Source organism: Pogona vitticeps, chromosome 11 (genome assembly GCF_051106095.1).
Source record: "Pogona vitticeps strain Pit_001003342236 chromosome 11, PviZW2.1, whole genome shotgun sequence".
Classification (NCBI taxonomy): domain Eukaryota; kingdom Metazoa; phylum Chordata; class Lepidosauria; order Squamata; family Agamidae; genus Pogona; species Pogona vitticeps.
The window spans coordinates 8,602,348-8,623,278 of record NC_135793.1 but is presented as its reverse complement, the minus strand read 5'-3'; the positions used below and the strand labels follow the sequence as shown (position 1 = coordinate 8,623,278).

The following is a 20,931-nucleotide window of genomic DNA, read 5'->3' as shown; positions in this document are numbered from 1 at the left end:
CTTATGATGACCCAATGAATGAGCAATATCCCAAATGTCAGCTGTCCTCAACTGCCCTTCTCAGCTCTTGTCACTTCAAGCATTTTGGAAGTCGGTCCATCCCGTATTGGGTCTTCCTCTTTTCCTGCTGCCTTCCACCTTTTCCAGCATTATTGTCTTTCCCAAGAAAGTCTGCTTTCTCAGGATGTGCCCAAAGTAGGACAGCCTCAATTTCAGCATTTTTGCCTCCAGAGATAGTTCAGGATTGATGTGGTGGCACTGTGGGTTAAACCGCAGAAGCCTCTGGGCTTCAAGGTCGGAAGACCAGCAGTCGTAAGATCGAATCCACACGACGGAGTGAGCTCCCATCGCTTGTCCCAGCTCCCGCCAACCTAGCAGTTCAAAAGCATGTAAAAATGCGAGTAGATAAATAGGTACCACCACGGTGGGAAGGTCACGGCATTCCATGTCTAGTCGCGCTGGCCACATGACTACGGAAACAGTCTTTGGACAAACACTGGCTCTATGGCTTGGAAACAGGAATGAGCACTGCGCCCTAGAGTCGGAAACAACTAGCCTTTTTCAAGGGGAACCTTTACCTACGACCCACTGGTTTGTTTTTCTGGCCATCTAGGGTGTCCCCAAAGCTCTTCTCCAAGTCATTAGATCTAAGTAATTTATTATACCTAAAAAGTAACATTGTAACTACTTGTTACATTTGGGGAGGGGGGGACCCATGCCTCTGTTTGTTAATAATCACTTTATAAACACTCCCAGTTGCTTTTGCATTACCTCAACAAGAACAGGGTTGGGAGCACATTTTTCTGAGATAATGTGCCATTCTTCCCGCGAACATTTGAGCTGGCTGACTTGCTTTGCACATAGAAGTGAAATCACCAGCAGAATTTCCCTGAGACAATGGACTTTCAGCTGCCTGACATTTGGACTTTAGGTCTCCATCACGTGGCCTGTTATCTATTTGTTTTATCTGGGGCATAGAATGTGATCTCTGGGGCACAGAGACTTTGGGAGGCGACTCGGTCTTTCTCACGCTGCTCCACCACCTTACCAAGCCCCAGGCCTTGGCAGAGAGTCTGGTTTTCTGGCTGAGGATCCAGTCTTTCTTCTCTGATCTGAACTCAAGGAAGGTTCCAGTCTGAAAAAGGTTATGGCGTGTTCCTCCGGGGTTGGCTGGCTCCAGATCTTCCTCTCCTTTCTTCTCACTGGTACGTATGCTGGTGTGGGAAATGGAAATGCTCTTCTCCCCCAAAGTGTGGACACAGGAAGGAAGGGATTTGCTTTCATACTGCCTCAAAAGGCCAGGCCACAGTTCACAGGATCATGTCCGTGAGGTGAGTAGGGAAGAAAGGAAGGGACCCACCTGGGTGGATTTGGCATCATACCCAACACTTGCAGAAAAGCGTTGGGAACATTACTTATTTTGGACTATAACTCGTAGAATTCCCCAGCCTGACTGGCTACTCTGATTTTCCAGTCTCTGCTTTCATCATGTCAATCTCATCTACTTTTCCTCAGAATTTCATTGGGGCTGCTTCACTCACGGATAACCATGGGAACAGCCTTGCTTATGGTGGTTTATAGGGTCAGGAGGGGAGGTACATAGGACCCCGAGCCAACCCATGATATTACGCCGCTTGGGGCCAAACAGAAAATGGTGCCACCTCCACCAGTAAATCAAGGTGTGTCCTTCCGTGTTATCCCAGCCCCTGAGACAGCCAATCACGCAAACGGCCCTGTGATTTGAAACACAAAAGTAGAAGCCATATCGGCTGGGGATTCTGACGGTTGTAGTCCCAACAGGTAACTTTTCCAAGCTGTGGTTTGACCTGGCACATAAGGCTGCTTCTTAAGACGGAATTATTATTGTAGCCGAAACAAAACTTTGATATGAGTTGCAAGTAAGTGCTTTTAAACACTGTAACATACAGCCACTGTACATTGTTTTTTTCAACACAGGGAAAAAATATTTTAAAAGTAACTGTCCAAGGTCTGAGCCACAGTTGAAAGCTGACTCGACATTAGAAGGCAGTATGAAGAGGCTGTGCAATAAGCAAACAGCAGGACTATCTTACTGTTCAGCAGAGGGAGATCACTGAACATGCAGCAGAACATTAGTGATTTATTTTGTTGTTACTGGGTTTCTTCCCTGTCAGGAATGGGAAAAGGTGCTTGGGAGATTTTCTGCCCCCCTGGAGAAAACAGCTTGGTTAGCTTTGGGTAGTACATATATGACTCTTGTGTTCAGGGTGGCCTATGCAAGACTAACTACTCCCCCCCAACCAATTTTCAACAACAAACGAATTGTAGGAAAAACAGAAAGTACAAAAGTTGAAATTGTGAACATTTTATTTTAAAAAACTGAGAGAACAAGTAATAGAACAGTCTTCAGTTTTCTTTCTCAAATACAAAACAGTTTCAGCACACAAATCATTTTGAATAATCCCATGAACTGTAATGTCTCTTAAATGTTTCTATTTTCGCCACATCAAAATCTCATTTTGCATGCCTTTTCTTTTGCAATTTTTGTCACTGATATAGTTGCCAAACCAACTACTGTAGTCTACTTTGCAGCATTGTTGAGCGTAAATAGGTTTTTATAAGCTTGAGCTTTGAGAAATTGCGTTCACCACTAGCCACTGACACTGGAAGTGTGAGAAGGATCCTTAGAGCAACAGAAACATTAGGCACACGATCCACAAGGTAATTCTTAATCACTTACAATTGGCTTGTAGCTGAATTTAAATCATTTTCCTTATTTTGTCATAGTTTGCTTGTAAGATTAATTTCAAAAAGAATGTACCATGTAACAAAGGATACCACAAATTTGAAATCACAAATTGCATCAGCAAGGGCCTTGGCTTCAATCTGTCTGCCTGCATCTATATTTGTATGGATGGCTCTAGTTACCAGAAACGGTTTCCTTCCTTCCACTAAGCAACAAGTCGGAGTTCTCCTACAAGGCCCACTGTGTTCACATGTGTCTTCCATTGCAGGATGGCACGCAGAAAGTTAAGCATGGAAAACATAACTTTTTTTTTTCCTGGCATGGAACTAAAAGATTTCCCCTGTTTAATTTCTGCCTGTCACCTGACAGTGGTTAAACGCCGAGGAGCAGAGCCTGTAAAAATAAAAGCAGACACCATGCATTTTCCCGACCACACGCCCACCCCCATCAGCTATCCCCAAATATGCTTTCAGTGGTGGGTATGACTAGCTACATTCCTAAGGCTGCAACGCACGTACAGTGGGGAAAGCAGAGTTTTTCACTCTTCAGATTGCGTCAAACCTCTCCTGCTGCCAACCAGAGGAACGTGGCGCATCCCGTGCCAAATTCTATAGCAGATGAGTTTCTTCCCATCTTTGCTGATGGAAGGGCCCACACACTCCTACATAAAACTGCACTCTTTTCTTCACTGGAAGCCAAATCAAGAGGTACTGGGGATGAGCTATTTATCCAACAGAATCAGCTCCATGTGGCTAAAACCCCCGCCTGCCCGCCCCCTTCCTTCCTCTCCAAACATAATTTGAGAGCATGTTTGTTTCAGGCATTTGGACTGAGATCAAGGCAGCATTTTTAAAGTTCCTCTTTTTTGAGGGGGGGGCACAACTCCCACAGTCCCCCAAACAAAGTGGCCAGCAGCCAGATTTGGCTGGGGGATCCTATGACCTGTCACTCAAAAAAGAGGCTTACTCTTCTACACCCATTTCTGTCACCAAAGCTGCTAAGCAAATCATCATCAGGACTCAACCCCAGATTTAAAAAGCCAGGTATAGGGAGGTTTGGGCTGGGTTGCATGTGTATGTTTATCATTGCCACTTTCATCAAAGAATTGCATGAATGAATGAATGAATGAATGAATGAATGAATGAATGAATGAATGAATGAATGAATGAATGAAGTTTTGAAGGAGGCAGCTGTGTTAGTCCATGCAAGCATATCAGGCAAAATCCAAAGAAACAAAACAAAATAAAACAAGACAGACACATGGGGCATCTTAAAGAGTAAACATATTTTAATCTAGGATTTTGTGGACACGTCCACTTAGACATATGGAAACAGAGAATGAATGAGGCATCACATCAGAGGCCTCCTCTATGCAGGCTGTAGGGAACCTGAATGGAAAGTCCTACTTCAGAGAACACGAAGGGATGCCATGTTAAAACTATACCGAGCCATATCCTATCAGACAGAAAGATTCCCAAGGTTGGCATGACCCTTGTAGGTAGACCGCAGAGAGGGTACATTTTTGTCCTTGTGTTCAACGCAGAGGTGGGAATTCCCTCCACCTGCTGCCTGAAGTGGTAAGATCCAATCTATACAGACTGCACCACCTCGTTCTGCTGCTGCCCATCCCCAAGCCAATACTGGATCTAGAACGGATCTAGAATGCTACCACTGGGACAGAGTTCCCCTCTGCCCCTGGGAGTAAGCAGGGTGGTTTACGAGGGGCATGACTGGATATTTGACACATACTGATGTTCCTTCCAGCAGAAGAAATGGCCGGAAGATATGGGGAAGGGGGCCAAGTCTACCCCTGGATCTGCTGCCTGGGGCAATTTTGTCTCACTCTGCCTAATGGTAGGATTGGCCCCATGTATAAACTGGATTAGGCATCCTTCAGTCTCAAGAGACTATGGTAACGTACTCTGTATGGAGGATTTGGAACAGGGTCTAGTGTGGCTGAGGAGGCCAATTGGAGAGTGACCATCCCTTCCACACTGAAGACAAATACCATCTCTCCCCTGTCCAGCTCCCTGATTTGGCTGCTTTTGGGACTGCCTCTTGGCCTCAGCCTGCTGGACAAGGGTCTCTGCTTGTCGACTTTCACCCTAAACCCCACACACCCCATGAAGTTAACAGACCATGGCGAGGTAGCACCTTACTAGCTGGGGACTTCCCAGCTTAAGGCGGGCAGTAGCTACCTAGTGAGATGCCACGACCTCTCCCACTATAGCCCCTGGCGCCATGCTCTACGCCAATCGAGCAAAGAATTATAACCAGTAACTGCTACTTCCTGTGTTGTTTTGACGTTGTATGCAAAGCTGGAGTGTCCTCTCCAGGGCACAAAGCCTGGGTAAAATAATATGGAGGATAGGCTGTTTCCCAAGCAGCAAATCCCCCCCTCTCCCCGTCACTGAAATAATCCAATGGAAAGGCAAGAGCCAATACAACTGGTTCCAGCAACGTTGCAGGAGTTGACAGAACGACACAAACTGCCTTCGGGACTCCAGCTCCGGATTTTGCCTCGAGGTTAACTCCTGAAGCCTTTTCCATCAGGGGGTATAGCCATAAGGCAGTGAAGGTTTGAAATCAGAGTTTTCCTTCTCCTAGATGGGCTGCCTTCCAAGGCTGACGAGCTCCACCAATCTGGCCTGCTCCCTGGTAGTGTGGAGACTGGAACACAGGCCTCCAGCTGCTGGACCTTGTCTTCCAAGAGGACCACCAACATGTATAAACTAGGCCACAGATAATAACCAAAGCTTGATAAGGGTTCCCTACAGAATCTCCAAGTCAGTATGTTGACTGGGGGGGGGGGGAGAATGCTGGGAATTTTAGTTTGAAAAATGGAATTTCTCCAAGCCCTGAAGAGACCTTAAATAAAAGTTTTCCCCCTTTCCTCCTAGGTTGCACAACAGGTTATCCCAGGCAAGATACTTCTGGGTCATCTGAAGATATTAGAAATTGCACAACTGTTCCTCCGGTGAGGTTCTTAACACTGCTGGGAAGAGACATGTTTATGATATCTGTATATATCAGCCCTGCCCACATACATATACATATACATATACATATACATATACATACATATACATATACATATACATACGTACGTACGTACGTACGTACGTACGTATGCATGCATGCATGCATGCATGTATGTATGTATGTATGTATGTATGCATGTATGTATGTATGTATGTATGTGGGCAGGGCTGATCCAAGACCCGATGATGCCCAAGGGAAGAGAAAAGTACATTGAAAATGACTAATTTTAATGATGATTTATAACTGCTTGTAAGCCACCCCGAGTAGACTCTATCTAGAGGGGCAGGGTAGAAATCGAATAATAAATACTGTATTTTTCGCACCATAAGACGCACTTTTGTCCCACAAAACAGGGGGGTGGAAAGTCTATGCATCTTATGGAGCGAAGAAAACAGATTATATTTTCCTTTTTTCTTCTCCTAAAAAATTGGTGCGTCTTATGGAAAGGTACATCTTATGGAGCGAAAAATACGGTAAATAAAATAAAGAAATACAGTAGCTTAGGGATCACAGAGGGGCACCAGTCGCAAGGTACACCCAGAGTTCTGGCTTCCAGAGTTCTTTGCCGCTACTCCTTTGCCTCCCAGAATCAGTTGCCCGAGACAGCTGCCTCAGTTTACCCTCTGACGGGGCCAGCAACAGTTATCTCTGTTCTGCTGATGAGCTGGGGCAGACATTTCCAGAAGGCCTTTGAATCGAACACGGTGACTTCACATGCCAACCCAAGTGCCAGTCCTACGTTGGGACCATGAACTGAGACATAGCTTGGGCTAATTGTAGTACGTAGTTGATGTTGTTGTTGTTCAGTTTTCATTGCCATTTGCCTAGCCAGGAGGATTCTGGGTCGTGCAGTCCCAAAGGTAACTTCTTTGAGCTCTGCATTAAGATAGTAACTATGAATGGCTGATTTGTCCCTCCCCCCCCCCTCCAGTTTTCCCTCCTTGTCTTCCTCTTACATTCATCCTGTTTTTCTCTCCGACTGCAGTACTTGCCACCTACGGCAGTCGACACGAGCGAGCGATTGAGCGCCCTGCGGCTGCGCATGCAGTCTTACAACCTCTCAGCCTACATTGTCCCCGCCACGGATGCACACATGGTAAGGACGGGCCGCCTGGATGACCGTGGGAGAGGGCGAGTGGAGAGTGACTGGGTTGCCATGCGATGTCGCTTTGCCCATGTTGAACAAGGGCAGCTTCCTCCCACCAGCTGCTCTCTCTATGCTGGCTGGGGATGATGGTTCTTGTAGTGCAATACAACTGGAGAGTGGTGGGCAACAAGAGGGCAAGCATTTCAGGGACACCTGACCAGGACTGTTCCTCTTGACTCAACCCCCATCACCCTTAGCTACCATTTACTTACCATAGGCTGGAAAGACCAGTTGATGGCAAGTCTGTGCACATTTTCATGCAGAATTCCTCTTCCTGAGAAGCTCATTAATGTATTTGTTTCTTAAATCAAAATCCTTTTAGTCCTTAAGAAGGCAGTAATCAGCTAGAGACTGTTTGCCATGAGCTGGCGAAACTACAAATCTGATAGCAAGATGAGTCTGTACAGTAGGAAACCCCCCGACCCCCATCCATGGAGAATTGCCTCCAGGCACCTGCTGGATGCTGAATAATGCAGATTATAGCATAACATTACTGTACAGTATTTAAATAGGGAACACTATATATAGCATAGTCTCTGGATCCATCTAGTGGCCACGTCTGGTAACTTCATCTTTAGAAATATGTATTTCTAGGATTTTTCTTTTAATATTTGTAATATTTTCAAATATGGATACCAGTCCCACAGATAAGGGGGTCCTGCTGTATATACTTGTGGTGCAATTTAAGATTTCAGGTAGATTGTGTAAAATAAGACATTTATATATATATTTGCATAAAATAACTAACAAGAAATTGTCAGAAAATCCAGCAGCCCTCTGGCTATTAGGGAGGCTGAGAATCCATTAACTATGCAACCCAGCAAGGTCAGAATAAATACTTTAGCACTTCTTCTCTTTACTGAGTTTACAGTCTCTGTCCTGCAGCTACAAGGACATACAAAACCCAGACTGCGATTACATTGGAAAATCAAATTGCTCCGATTTGGCTTTGCTTCAGCTTGATTTTATGCTTCTGTTCAGATTAGGTGATCACACAGAGTCTACATAGTGTCCGTGGCCAGAATCTGATGTGGTTCAATCTGTGTCACAGCTCACAGCCTCCCTTCTTTTAATCCTGCCCTCTGCCATTCTCAGTTCTTCTTTTATGGTTCATTGTAAAGCTAGTGGCGTGTTTAAAGTGTTGCACCGTGCTAGGAAAAAGGGACAGTTTTCCAAAGTTTTCCATAATGCACAAATACATATGAACATACTGTGAAATCATACTAGTATGCTGTAGTTTGTCAAGAGTTGTTTCTATTTCATATTTCTTGCTTGCTTGCTTGCTTGCTTGCTTGCTTGCTTGCTTGCTTGCCTGCTTGCTTCTCTCTCTCTCTCTCTCTCTCTCTTTCTTGTCTGTGCAGAAGTGATCTAGCGCTAAACCTGGTATTCCCATTGCATCCAGCTTAGTACGTCACTCCGATGCCTTTGACAGTCACAGTCCTGCACCCCATTCTTTTGGATAATTAAACAATTGGCCACACATTGTTCAAATCACTTCAGCTTTTTTTAAAAAAGTTAAAGCCCCCAGCCATAAGGGAGGGAGGAAATTCTGCACCTGAACCAAAAAATGGCCAGGTTGATTTGCATTGGCCTTTGCACCATGTGCTCGGTTTTAAAAATGTCCAAATCCATTCATTTTACTTACACACCAAGCCTTTACTATTTGCCAGTGTAGTTGCAGGCATAATGAGATTGTATCTATTTATTATTTATTTATTTAAAATATTTCACTCTGCCTTTTTCCTTAAAAAGGGCCCAAGGTGGCTTATACATCGTTAAGGACAATATTAAAGCTAACAACAAACACCACACTTAAAAATCATAAACAAAAGCAACACCAAAAACATGTTTCAAAGCGGTCAGGCACAACTATTCATTTAAAAACCCCACTTAGGCAGCCAGTCACTCAAGGAAATCTTTCCTGAAGAGAAAGGTCTTGGCCTGCCTGTGGAAGGAGAGCAAAGATGGGGCCAGCCTGGCCTCCAGTGGGCAGGAGTTCCAGAGTCTCTGGGAGCAACAAGAGAGAAGACCCTCTCCTGTGTCCCCACCAAACATAACCTATGAAGGTGGTGGGGCCAAGAGTAAGGGCTCCCCTGATTATCTTAACACCCGAGCAGGCTCATAAAAGGTCCTTGAGATAGCTAGAGCCCAAGCCATTTAAGGCTTTATAGTTTAGATGGAACCAATATTTTGTGACCAGAAATGGTTCAGCAGCCGATGGAACTGCTATGAGATGCGGTTTCTGTGTGATCCCTGCCACCAGCCCCAGTTAACAATCCGGCTGCTGCATTTTGGACCCCCACTGAAGTTTCCTGACACTCTCTAGAGGCAGCCCCACATAAGGAGCATTACAGTAATCAAGACAGGATGTAACGAAGGCATGTCTGACTGTGGCCAGATCAGAACTCTCTAGGAGCAGGCTTAATTGGCGCACTAGTTTTAATTGTGCAAAGGCAGTCCCGGCGAATTCCTGAACCCGGGCATCTAGACTCAGAGATTAATCCTTATAAAAACTTTTTTTTGTGCCTTTCCACTGCCTTGACACCTACCCAACTCTGTTTTTTAAAAATAAAACCAAACCAAACCCAGTTGACTTTAGGGTTACCTGCTTTTTCCTTTTCTAGCATCTCTCCAAGTTGTTTGTGAGGAAATGTGAACTATCTGGGGGCCTACTGTTGTTGTTTTCGATGGGGGAGTCTACATAGCGAGATTTCTTGTTAGAACAGAATGCTCTTCCTCCCATAAAATCATATCTGTCTCTAGGGCGAAACATGTTTCCTTGGTCTCAGCATTTTTCTGTTTCTCAGAGTGAGTACATTGGAGAACGGGATAAGAGGCTAGCTTGGATGACCGGCTTTACGGGATCATCAGGCGAGTATGTTTTTTAGACTTATAATAATCATAATCTTAGGACTGCAGAGCTGGAAAGGACGCGATGGATCATGGAGTTCCTGCCCTTATCAAGGAGGCACCACAGAGGGAATCGAATTCTCAACCTCAGAGACCTAAACCACAAAGCTATTGTTGTCTACCTTGCCTGCTCTGCTTTGCCAACAACCCCAACCCCATGGACCCAAGACTTATTATGGGCTGTTAATGTTACACACCACAAATCAAAATTTGTATTGACTCGTGTCAAGTACCAGCACCAGAATGGGTGGAGAAGGAGAAACAAGATTGTCTCTATATTTTACCAGCGAGTAACCCCTTTTCTTAGACGGGGACGTGGTGGCGCTGCGGGTTAAACCGCAGAAGCCTCTGTGCTGCAAGGTCAGAAGACCAGCAGATGTAAGATTGAATCCATGCAATGTGACAAGCAGCATGGCTATGCCAGCTGATAGAGTCAGGAAGTTCAAGAAAGTAACTTCTGCGTGGAAGGATGAGAAGTCTCTTGCCATAATGCCTCTGATTTTAGAAATTAACCTTCCTGCTATCTTCCTGCCCTTTTTTGCCTTAGGGACTGGGGTGATCACTCTGCAGAAAGCGGTCCTCTTCACAGACAGCCGGTACTGGATTCAAGCTGAGCGCCAGATGGATTGTAACTGGGAACTGCAGAAGTTAGGTTGGTTGACTGTAGTTTTCTCTTCACCATCTTTTCCTTCTGGCCTCAGGGCTGCATACCAGCTGGCCAGCTCTTCTGGCTGAAAGCAAAAGCCCAAAGCCAAGTGGATGGAACCCTTACTAGAATGCTGAAATCTCACGGTCTAGATCTGAGTCCTAATGGGTTCTTCAAAAGCCTAGGCATTACAGACCTGGAGGGAGAAGAGGAGAAACAGAAAAGTCTCAAATTAATCATGTTAGCCAGACGTTGAACCCAGGCTCTTCTTGTTTAAAGTTGACTTCAAAATGGAGATTGCAGCTTTTTAGAATCAGTTTGAGGCGGCAGGCATCCCCTCAAAAGAATAAAGATTTTTCTCGTCTTTCTCAGGAATCATAGACAAAGGGTTGCAAGTCAGTCGGCATTTTCCCAGGTCCTTTTACTAGAAAATATGGCTTCTGTTGGGCTGGGAACAGAGGCACACACAGAAATGTGAGAAATCCTACAATTTTTTAAAAATGGAGATTAAATTAAATTTAGCCACCTATCAAGCTGATTGCATTCAATTTAAACACGTTGCCCAGCGTGTCAAGGAAAATGCAATCCTCGATTTGGTGTCGTTCCTCTTGGTCAACAACATAACTCCTTCCTCTAGTTGTTGGCAATGCCCTAAGAATCTATTTGGGATTTCTTGCCTAATCAGTCCGTCCATAAGTCATAAACAATCAATAAAAATATGTCTTGTGGTCTTTCTGCGTAGTCGAAAAACAGAGGTGGGCGGTATCTTTATTAGACCACCGAGACCTCACAAACAAGCTAGTTTTTGAATGCTGCTGGCGTTGCGCATTAGAGAGCTTAGTAGCGAGAGTGGAACAAACAGATCTTCTTGGAAATCATCTTTGCAAGATATTGAGGCCAGGCTTTTTTATTTAAAGCAATCAGATCTTGCTGAGAAATAGGGTGACCAAATAAACGGCCGAAAGTGCCACTGGCCTTTCAAGGCCAAAAATGATCAGGGTATCTGAAAAGCCATCTTTCTGATCTTCAAGAAACTGCCCAGGAAGTGTTCGGGCAGAGATACAGCAGAGCTCACAGGATGAACATCCATGCTGTTCCTCCGCTTTCCTTTATCTTCTGGAGTCAATGAGTCTGCTGGGGTCTGTTGCTGAAAATCAGCCAGCCACGTTGGTCAGTTTGCTGTTTGATCTGGTCAACTGTAAGTAAATGGAATGTTTTTATTCTTTCTACTGTTGATGCCTCAGAGTGAGTTATTGAGTTGGCATGTGCCAGTTCGTGAATTAAAAATTCTGGGGAATTTGAAGCTGTGTGAATCCTTGCACTTCTGCTTCACAGTTAGAAGAATTTCACTAGAAATTCAAAACTCTGCAACATTAGTGACCTCCAAAAAGCCCTTTTGTCAACAACCTTGCCAAGTTCTCTTCCTTTATTGAACCAATCCATCTCTACGTACAATACCCTCATCATTTTTTCTTCTAGAGAGTCCAAGTTCCATTTGATCTAGCAACCATTTGGCTGTCTTTGTAATGGTCCGTGGGATCTCTCAAGTTATTCTCCAACATCACATTTAAAATAAATCATTCTTTTCCTTTCAGGTTTTTTAACTACCTAGCTTTCACCTTGGTGTATAGTAACCAAGAACACCATAATGGAGATGACCTTCGCCTTGGTCTCCAGTGACACATTCTTGTACTTCAGGATCTTTTCTAGTTCCTTCATAGCATCTTTCAGAACCATGTATAGTTTCTCATGATCCATCAGTCAAAGACATTGCTGTAGTCTATAAAGCATAGATCGATCTGCTCTCCAGTAACCAGCAGATATTTGCAATACGATCTCCAGTACCTCTTCCTTTTTGAATCCAGGTTGAACATCAGGCGTTTCTCACTCCATATAAGTCTTTGTTGCAGATCAAATACCAGCTTCCTAATCAGTCATTTGGTCATAACTACTGTTGTCAAATGTCCCATGAATCTAAAAACAAGATTATTCTTTTTCATTTATGTATTTATTTATTTATAGAAACTAGGGATAAGGTAAGGAATACAGAAGGTAAAGGGGGATGTGGGGGAGAAAGAGAGAGGAAGGAGAACACAAAATGTACTATCATCAAATCCTGTTTGTTCATGTTGCAATATCAGGTCCACTTTTTGCCTTTCTACAATTTGATTGCCCTCCAGGTTTCTACGTACAGTTACATCTTAATTTAATTCTATGTTACTCAAGCTCTATCTGCTGACTCAAGCCATTTGTATAATAAATCCCATTGTTCAGTTGCCTTTTGTATTGGACAGTCTTTCGACACTTCTGATAGTATATCCATTTCTGCTGCTTCCCATATCTTCTCAATGATTTCCTCTTGTTTCGGTATCTCCAATTTCTTCCAGTGCAGTGACTATATATATAAAATATGTCTTGTGGTTTTGTGACTATATATATAACTAGGTAGTTCTTTGTCTTATCTATATTATCTGGTATAATGCTCAGTAAAAACAATTCTGGGTTTAGTGGAACAATACAAAGCAATATTTTTTGTAACAGAGTATGTACTGCTATCCAATACTGTTTTGCTACTCTACAAGTCCACCACATATGGTAAAAGCTTCTCTCTTGTGCTTCACACTTCCAACAGACATTTGACACCTCTGTATAGATCTTTAAAACAAGATTCTTCTTTACAACTTCTTTTAAATTTGCTCATTCTTCTTTCTTTTGCTGGCATGTTTGTTTAGTTCTGTTTTAATGCCATTTTTGAAGGACAAAATGTAACTGTGAGATTACCTTCATATTCCAACCAAAGATAAAAGCCTTGAAAAATTAATTGTCCTAAGTGAATCACTTACTGCTACAGAAAATGTATCTCATTTGAACATAAGGCATTTCTTGTTCCCTATAAGGTAAACATCTTTGTTGGACACACAGTGAGCATTGCTTTGCTTACATGGGAAATTACAGAAAGAGTCCTATAGTTAAAGCATTCCTTGGCAGCCCAGTTTAGAGAGTGGCAAATCTCTGGTGGACCTAGGTGGATAATCCATGCTAGCAGACAAACAGCCACCTAAGCTGAATAGCATTCTAACCAGTAACAATAGACGCTCCACCATGGACTCTGATATAGGAACCAGAACTTAAAGCAAACCTAGAGGCCCAGATTCCCCCATATTTACACAGGGAACACTATCAAAGGACCAAACAATATTGTCCATCATATCAGGGGCTCAAACACTGGTTTATGGCCTTATGCCATCTTTTGTCACCAATGCTCAACTGCATTTTATATTGGGCAGACAGGTCAAATTTGATGTAAGAGAGTAAATGCACATGACATGTACATCAGGAGCATGTATATATATACACAGTATACTCATCTATATGTACCATATTTCCCTGAAAATAAGACAGGGTCTTATACTAATTTTTGCTCCAAAAACGCATTAGGGCTTATTTTCAGGGGATGTTTTATTGTTTTCATGTACAACAATCTACGTTTATTCAATTATAGTCATGTCCTCTTCTTCTGGTTGCTGCAGAATGGTGGAGGGCGGGGTTTCACTTAACTGGGGCTTATTTGGGGGGGGGTATGGCTTATATTATTATTTAATTGTATTTTAAATCATATATTGTTTTATTTATCTTTTAATATTTAACTTATTGTGTTTTTAAATTGTGTGAATTTTAATGTTGTGAGCTGCTTTGGGTCCTTTGTTGGGAGAAACGTGGCATACAAATCAAATTACTACTACTACTACTACTACTACTACTACTACTACTACTACTACTACTACTACTACTACTACTACTAATAATAATAATAATAATAATAATAATAATAATAATAATAATAATAATAATAATAATAATAATAATAATACGACCCTCCTGAAAAATCATACTAGGGCTTATTTTCAGGTTAGGACTTCATTTCGGGGAAACATGGTACATATACATATACTAACCATTTGAACCTTTGTCATGCAGTCAAATCCTAATCACCAATATTATGATGGAATTAATAACTTCTCCTTGTCTGTTAAATGATGTTTAAACTCTTGGCAAGGAGAACTGTTACCAACAGTTTTAAAATTCCAACAGTTTTATACTGTGCCCAGGGATATGATCACTCCATTCATTGTGGGTGGTAAAAGCCTTGGTTTCAAAATCTTGGTCGTTAGAATTGCCATACCTCAGAAGCGATCTGCAGGTCCAGAACAACCTGGTGAAGCTTCAGGGTGTGGAGAGAAGATGAAGTTCAAAGCTTCAGCATCTAGGCAGAACGATTTTTAGACTACTCTTTTTCTCTTACAGCTCCTCTCCTCCTCCCCCATAAACGCTGCGCCTAGGCAAATGATGAGTTTTGCCAGCCTCGGAAGCTTGCCTATTTTTGATATTTTAGTGGTCCGATAAATAAATACATTTCCCACCTTTGTTTTTCTATTTCCCACAAAGACCACATGACTCCCCCTCCGTTTATTCTCTCCTTGCGTGATAAGCGATAGCTGTTGTAATTCCTGCTAACCTATAACTATCGAAGTGCAGAAACCCTGTTGTTTTCTTCATGGGGCCGCCCTATTCTGCAGAGGTCCGACACGCAGCCATGGTGCGTCCTTCCTGAAGGCACTGAGCAAGAACTTAACATGCCCACATCTTCTTTCTCTTGCAGTTTGGATTTCTTCTATCGGGCAGTGGATCCTTGATGAAGTTCCCTTTGGAGGAAGCATCGGCTTGGACCCCTTCCTCTTCTCCATTGGTATCCTTGCAGTGAATGACAGAGACCTAGCAGTAATGGACAGGGGAAGAGGGGTATTCAAGCCACCATGGGGCCACTGGCCATATTGGCTGGAGATTTCTGGGAGGTGTAGTTCAGTAATGTAATTTCTCCAAGCTTTGGCCACAGAAGGTCCCATGGGAATACCAGCATAGCTGGATAACAGCTGTATGCTCCCTCCCACGGTATGCTCCCTCCCACCTGAATAGCAGCTGCATTTACACGGGTGGGCTTCTCAGTTTGTATCTGCTTGCTGTGTTGTTTCTTCAGATGATTGGGGCAGCTACCAGCAGGTCTTGGTCAGTTCGAACCGAACCCTCGTTCCCATTGATGACAACCTAGTGGACCTTGTTTGGGGTTCACAGAGGCCTCTTCCATCTACCAGCATGATCTACCCCCTCCCAGACAACTTCACTGGTACGTTCTTGTGTCATAAATGAACTTGTCAAGCTGCCTTCTTGTAACACAGAGGCTGAAAATGGGGGCTGTGGAAAGGAACTTTACAATATAGTAGGGCTTCAAGCAGGAGTTCCATTAGAGGAAGGAAGGAAGGAAGGAAGGAAGGAAGGAAGGAAGGAAGGAAGGAAGGAAGGAAGGAAGGAAGGAAGGAAGGAAGGAAGGAAGGAAGGAAGGAAGGAAGGAAATTGCAAAGTACCAAAGATTAAGGCAAGAAATTTAAAAAAAAAACAGAGCATCATCCCTCCCCAAATATTAATTTTCAGTAACTGGATTTGTTCCAAAAACTTTAGTTGAAAAGAATTGCCAATAGCTGCTAATTTGCTTCTTGAAATTAAAAAATGGGTGATTCCGCAAACATGTTCTCTCATGTGGAGATGTTTAGGACTTGACTCTTTGATCCACCCACATACCAGCATTGCTGATAAATGATGATGATGCAAAATTAAAGTTTCCTTTTCCTCTTCCTTTTCTTCCTTTCACTTTGCTACCACAGGCCAGAAATCATCAGGGCTTTTCTTTGTTTAATTTAGTAAACAGCGTAGTGCTGCAAAAATACATCAACCTAGCATCAATCTGTCATATCTGGCATAGCGCTGTGTCACTTAGAATAATACCTTTAAAATAGTGAGAAGAGGCAAATAGAGCAGATGGTTTCTTTTTTATCCTTTCTACTATAACAGCCTACTGCGTACGTCACAGTGTTGTCACCAAGGGGAACACAACCCATGGCTTTATTTGAGAATGAGTTAAGCAAGCACATAGACTGCAGAATGGGATAAGCAGGAGCGCTTGCAGTCACACCAAATAAACTGAATCCCTAGCCCTGTGCCCGAAAGGAGTGGAACAGATCCCAACAAGGGCAGGATGGATCACTTCTACTTAAAATACATGTGACTGCCAGAAAACAGGCTGAACCAAACCATACCAAAAGTGGACCAAATAGTGAGCTATCTGATTGCCACTTATTGCCAGCAAACTATATTTTTTGCTCCATAAGACGCACCTTTCCATAAGACGCACCAATTTTTAGGAGAAGAAAACAGGAAAATATAATCTGTTTTTTTCGCTCCATAAGACGCGCAGATTTTCCACCCCCCTGTTTTGTGGGGGGAAAGTGCGTCTTATGGTGCGAAAAATACGGTACTTCACAAGGTTCTTCATTCTAGAAGTTCTTTTTATCCTATTAGTTCTTGATGGCTTTAGGGGGTCATCATAATATTCTTTCTTTTTGGGGGGGGGACTTCCCAAGCTTTGTCATTATCTTCTGTTCTTTGGGGTCACCATATCACCCCCTAAGATCCTGCAGGGCAAGCTGAGATGAAACAGCCAAGGCTGTGTTAGAGTTTACACTTCCCAAAAATCATTCTCTGCTTTTCTTCCTTTAGGGAGCACCTGGCAGGCAAAAGTTTCCCAAATCCGGACCCAGATGGAGGATCACACGAAAAAGCCCACCGCAGTGTTGCTCTCCAATCTTGAGGAAACTGCCTGTAAGTGCTCGGCCACCATCCATTCTTGCCTCTCCGTCTCCCCGATACTTTTACACCGTCTTTTCTAGCAGCCACCCCTGCCCCCACCATCACTCCTTCCTCCTGTCTAGGTTTGTATTTGGAGTTTGCTCCATCCAGGCCTGTTCATACGGATTTACCCAATCTGCATAGCCCAGGGCCAAGCATGTACCAAGGCTCTATTTAAATACATTTGAGGGATATGTTTGGTTAAGAAAACCCTCTACCTGAAACTTTGACTAGATGTGAGCCTCGTGGCGCAGTGGTTAAAACGCTGTACTGCAGCTAAAACTGTGCTCACGACCTGGGGTTCAAATCCCAGGTAGCCGGCTCAAGGTTGACTCAGCCTTCCATCCTTCCGAGGTCGGTAAAATGAGTACCCAGCTTGCTGGGGGGGCAATGTGTAGCCTGTATAATTAAAAATTGTAAACCGCCCGGAGAGTGCTTGTAGCACTATGGGGCGGTATATAAGTCCCCCCCCCAAAAAAATTGTGCCGGTCGGAATGGCTGGGTCATTTGTATGTGGTCTAGAGACACAATCACACCATAGCCATACTCGCTTGTAGAAATTCTGCTTAATCCCTAGGCCCTCTCTTTCAGGTTAATACAGTGGTGCCTCGCAAGACGAATTTAATTCATTCCGTGGTTAATGTTGTCATTGCGAAAAATTCATCTTGCGAAATGCGTTTTCTCATAGGAATGCACTGAAATCTAATTAATGCGTTCCTATGGACAAAGAAAGTCAGAACAAAGTCACATTTGGTTTACAAAGAGTTTATTAAGTGCTCTTTAAAGCCATACATATTGTGCAGATGATTTCAAAAATTTCAATCAAAAAAACTTTAACCTTTTTAAACATATTAGAAAAACATTTAAAAATCAACAAACATGAGGCAGGAACAAAAAAAAACGGAAAACATTCGTCTTGCGAAGCATGGCCAAAGGAACATTTGTCTTGCAAGTTTTTGTCCTGCGAGGCATTTGTCTTGCGAGGCACCACTGTACAAGGTGCTGAGTATATATTTCCAAGTCTGAGGGGAGAGATGACCGTACTTTTGAAATGCTTCAAAGGAAGGGGGGGGCAGGGTCTGTTCTCAATCCTTCCAGAGTACAGGACACGCAGCAATGGGCTCAAGTGACAGGAAGTCAAATTTAGGCTGAATATCAGGAAAAACCTAACTGTTAGAGCAGTACAACAACGGATCTCATGGCCTTGGGAGGTGTTGAGTGCTTCCATGCGGGAGGCATTCAAGAGAAAATTGGACAACCCTCTGTCAGATCTGCTTTGCTTTGGACTCCTGCAGTGAGACTTGATGGCCTTATAGGCCCCTTCTGGCTGAATGATTCTATGATTCTAAGTCTGTATTTATAACCCTGAACACCAGGAATCCGCAAAACCTGGATCCTTTTCTGTTGGCTCCAGTCGTTCAATTGCTTTCGATGGCACAATATTCAAAATATGATCTCATCTCATTTCTCCTTGTTCGTCTCATATTTTGTTCTGCACAAGAAATTATCTGTGGCAGGCCCTATATGTCTCTTCCTGCCACTTCCGTCTCAGGCCTGCCATCATCATCTTAGAACTGTAGAGCTGGAAGGGGACCCTGTGGGATCATCAACCCCAGCCCTGGTCAAGGAGGCCCAGCAGGGAACCGAACTGGCAACCTCTGGTCCTGCAGCCAGGGGCCTAAACCATTGAGCATTTCCTTCATCTGGATCCCCCCTTCTGGCTTCCTTTCTGCCATTTTCCCCCCTTAAGCCACTGGCACAAAGAAGGAAAAAGTAAGAACCTCTGCCTTTCCACAGGGCTTTTCAACCTTCGAGGAGACGACATCCCATACACGCCTGTCTTCTACGCTTACACACTTCTCACCAAGACGACCATCAGGTACCTGGCTTCTCCACACCTCCTCAAACCATCCTCTGATGAGATCTGTAACAAAATGTTGCAGCGCATGAAATCCATTCAGAGCTCCTGGCATGCAATCAGGCCCTTCCTAAGGATCCTCTGTTCCATCTACTCTTCCACTCATTTCCACCCCCAACCAGAAGCCAGCGTTCTGTGGCCCCTGGCCATGCCCCAGTACTCACTGAGCCATTTGTTTGACGTTTCCCCTTCGTATTCACTCCCCACAATTTTTTCCTACTTCCAAAAGCCTCAGATGGGTCCCTCCATGACTCCTTGTTACATAAAACACTGATGTTAGAATGTCGCGAATCCGTGGATTATTAGAAGCGCATCAGGGGCTATTGGTCACAACAGGGACGCCAAGCTACATCTACATCAGGCCTCCACGTTCAGAGGCTGCATGTTTGTGATTGCCAGCTGGAAATGGACGTGGGCAGGCCAGGCCAGGCGCTATATGGTTTGTTCAAGAGTATCCAGTGGCTTTTGGACGGCTGCCACTAAAACACAACAGAAAGCCATTAGGACTTTGAAACAAGAGAGAACTTTGATCTGACCAGGGAAGCAACTCCTCTGCTCTCAGCAAGGAAATGGGTCGCTTGTAGAACGGCTAAAGGAAGGTGGCTGGAAACCAGGGAAGAGTACAGAGCAAGACATTTCTGTTTAGAACGTCCTTTGTAGCCAATGTTTACCTTGCGTTCAAATTACAACCAGGAGGAAAAAGTCATTCACTCGCGAAAAGCATTTAATTTGGCAGATCTATGCAGAGTTTTGGAAAAGGCTAGTTTCTGAGAGTACCTCCTCTACGATCCCCTGGTCATGCAGGCTGAGGGATGCTGAGTTTTCGTCCAAAGAAGTCGCTTTCCCATGCCATGATGTTTCCACCGTAATCCTAGACAAGAGTCTCAGGTCTCGGCCAAAGGAGTCTTCCCAACTTGGTCCCTTCAGGTTTATTAAACTAAAACTCCTGGCAGTTCAACAAACGTGCAGGGTGCCCAGGTTAGGGAAAACAAGGGCAAAGTGGGGCCCAAATCCCTCCTCAAATGCAAAGCATGTGGGTGAACTTGGGCCCATCACCAGCTTTTAGCTTTACTGCGTCACAGGGCAAACTGAACATGACCAGGAGCCACTCAGAAGGAGGACAGAAGAAATATTAGGGGGAATAAAAGTCTCTCCTCCCATTGACCTCCTTCAGTTTGTCCTCAGCTTGTTTGTGAATCAGAGTCGTCTGACCGAGGCGGCCTCTCGGTCTCTCGCTGCTGGGTGCCCAGGACAGCTGTGCGTGAGGACGGAGGAGTATGAGCAAGTGAGCGCCAGCCTGAGGAGGTACGCCCAACAGGACGGCGTCCGTATCTGGATTGGGACCGAGTACACCACCCTGGGGCTCTACAAAGAAATCCCTTCGGTAAGAGGAAAGAGAGGAAAGAACATTCTTTCAGGACAGGGCTTGAAAGATGGGACGTCTTTGAGGATCTGGTGGCGGAGAGGGGCCGAGGCCGTAGGGGAACAGGAGCAGCCACATGTGTGAGAATCGCCACATCCGGGAAGCTGCAAGACTGAAAAGAAACCGTATGAGCTGCTCCCAGAGAGAGGGGTGGCGAAGGGCAGTCCCCAGCTGGGCTGTTGTTGGGGTGTGGGAAACAGGTGTGTCCCTCAAGAGGCCCGGGAACATTCTGTGGACATGCCTCCTTCCCTCCCTCTTTCCTATCTCACAGGAAAAGCTTCTCACAGAGGATTACTCTCCTGTCATGATCACCAAGGCCGTCAAGAACCTCAAGGAGCAGCAGATGATGCGGGCTGCCCACGTACGTAGCCTTACTGGGAGT

At 44.2% G+C, this 20,931-nt stretch overlaps 1 protein-coding gene across 2 annotated transcripts in view; it reads left to right on the top strand.

Annotated features, from left to right (window-relative positions):
- The first annotated feature begins 969 nt into the window (after positions 1–969).
- The window catches only part of XPNPEP2 (X-prolyl aminopeptidase 2), a 38,603-nt gene continuing 18,641 nt past the window's right edge, over positions 970–20,931 (top strand). The window contains exons 1-11 of one of the 2 annotated variants that reach the window (XR_012081342.2): positions 970–1,205; positions 5,626–5,702; positions 6,753–6,863; positions 9,722–9,785; positions 10,372–10,476; positions 15,131–15,217; positions 15,506–15,652; positions 17,080–17,181; positions 19,006–19,087; positions 20,312–20,510; positions 20,821–20,910. Coding sequence is in view for 1 of the 2 variants with exons in the window: in XM_072981034.2 (XP_072837135.2) it covers positions 1,148–1,205; positions 5,626–5,702; positions 6,753–6,863; positions 9,722–9,785; positions 10,372–10,476; positions 15,131–15,217; positions 15,506–15,652; positions 17,080–17,181; positions 19,006–19,087; positions 20,312–20,510; positions 20,821–20,910 (1,122 nt within the window). In the remaining variant the exon portion in view is untranslated. The remainder of the gene's footprint in view (positions 1,206–5,625; positions 5,703–6,752; positions 6,864–9,721; positions 9,786–10,371; positions 10,477–15,130; positions 15,218–15,505; positions 15,653–17,079; positions 17,182–19,005; positions 19,088–20,311; positions 20,511–20,820; positions 20,911–20,931) is intronic. The other variant, XM_072981034.2, reaches the window with a different exon arrangement.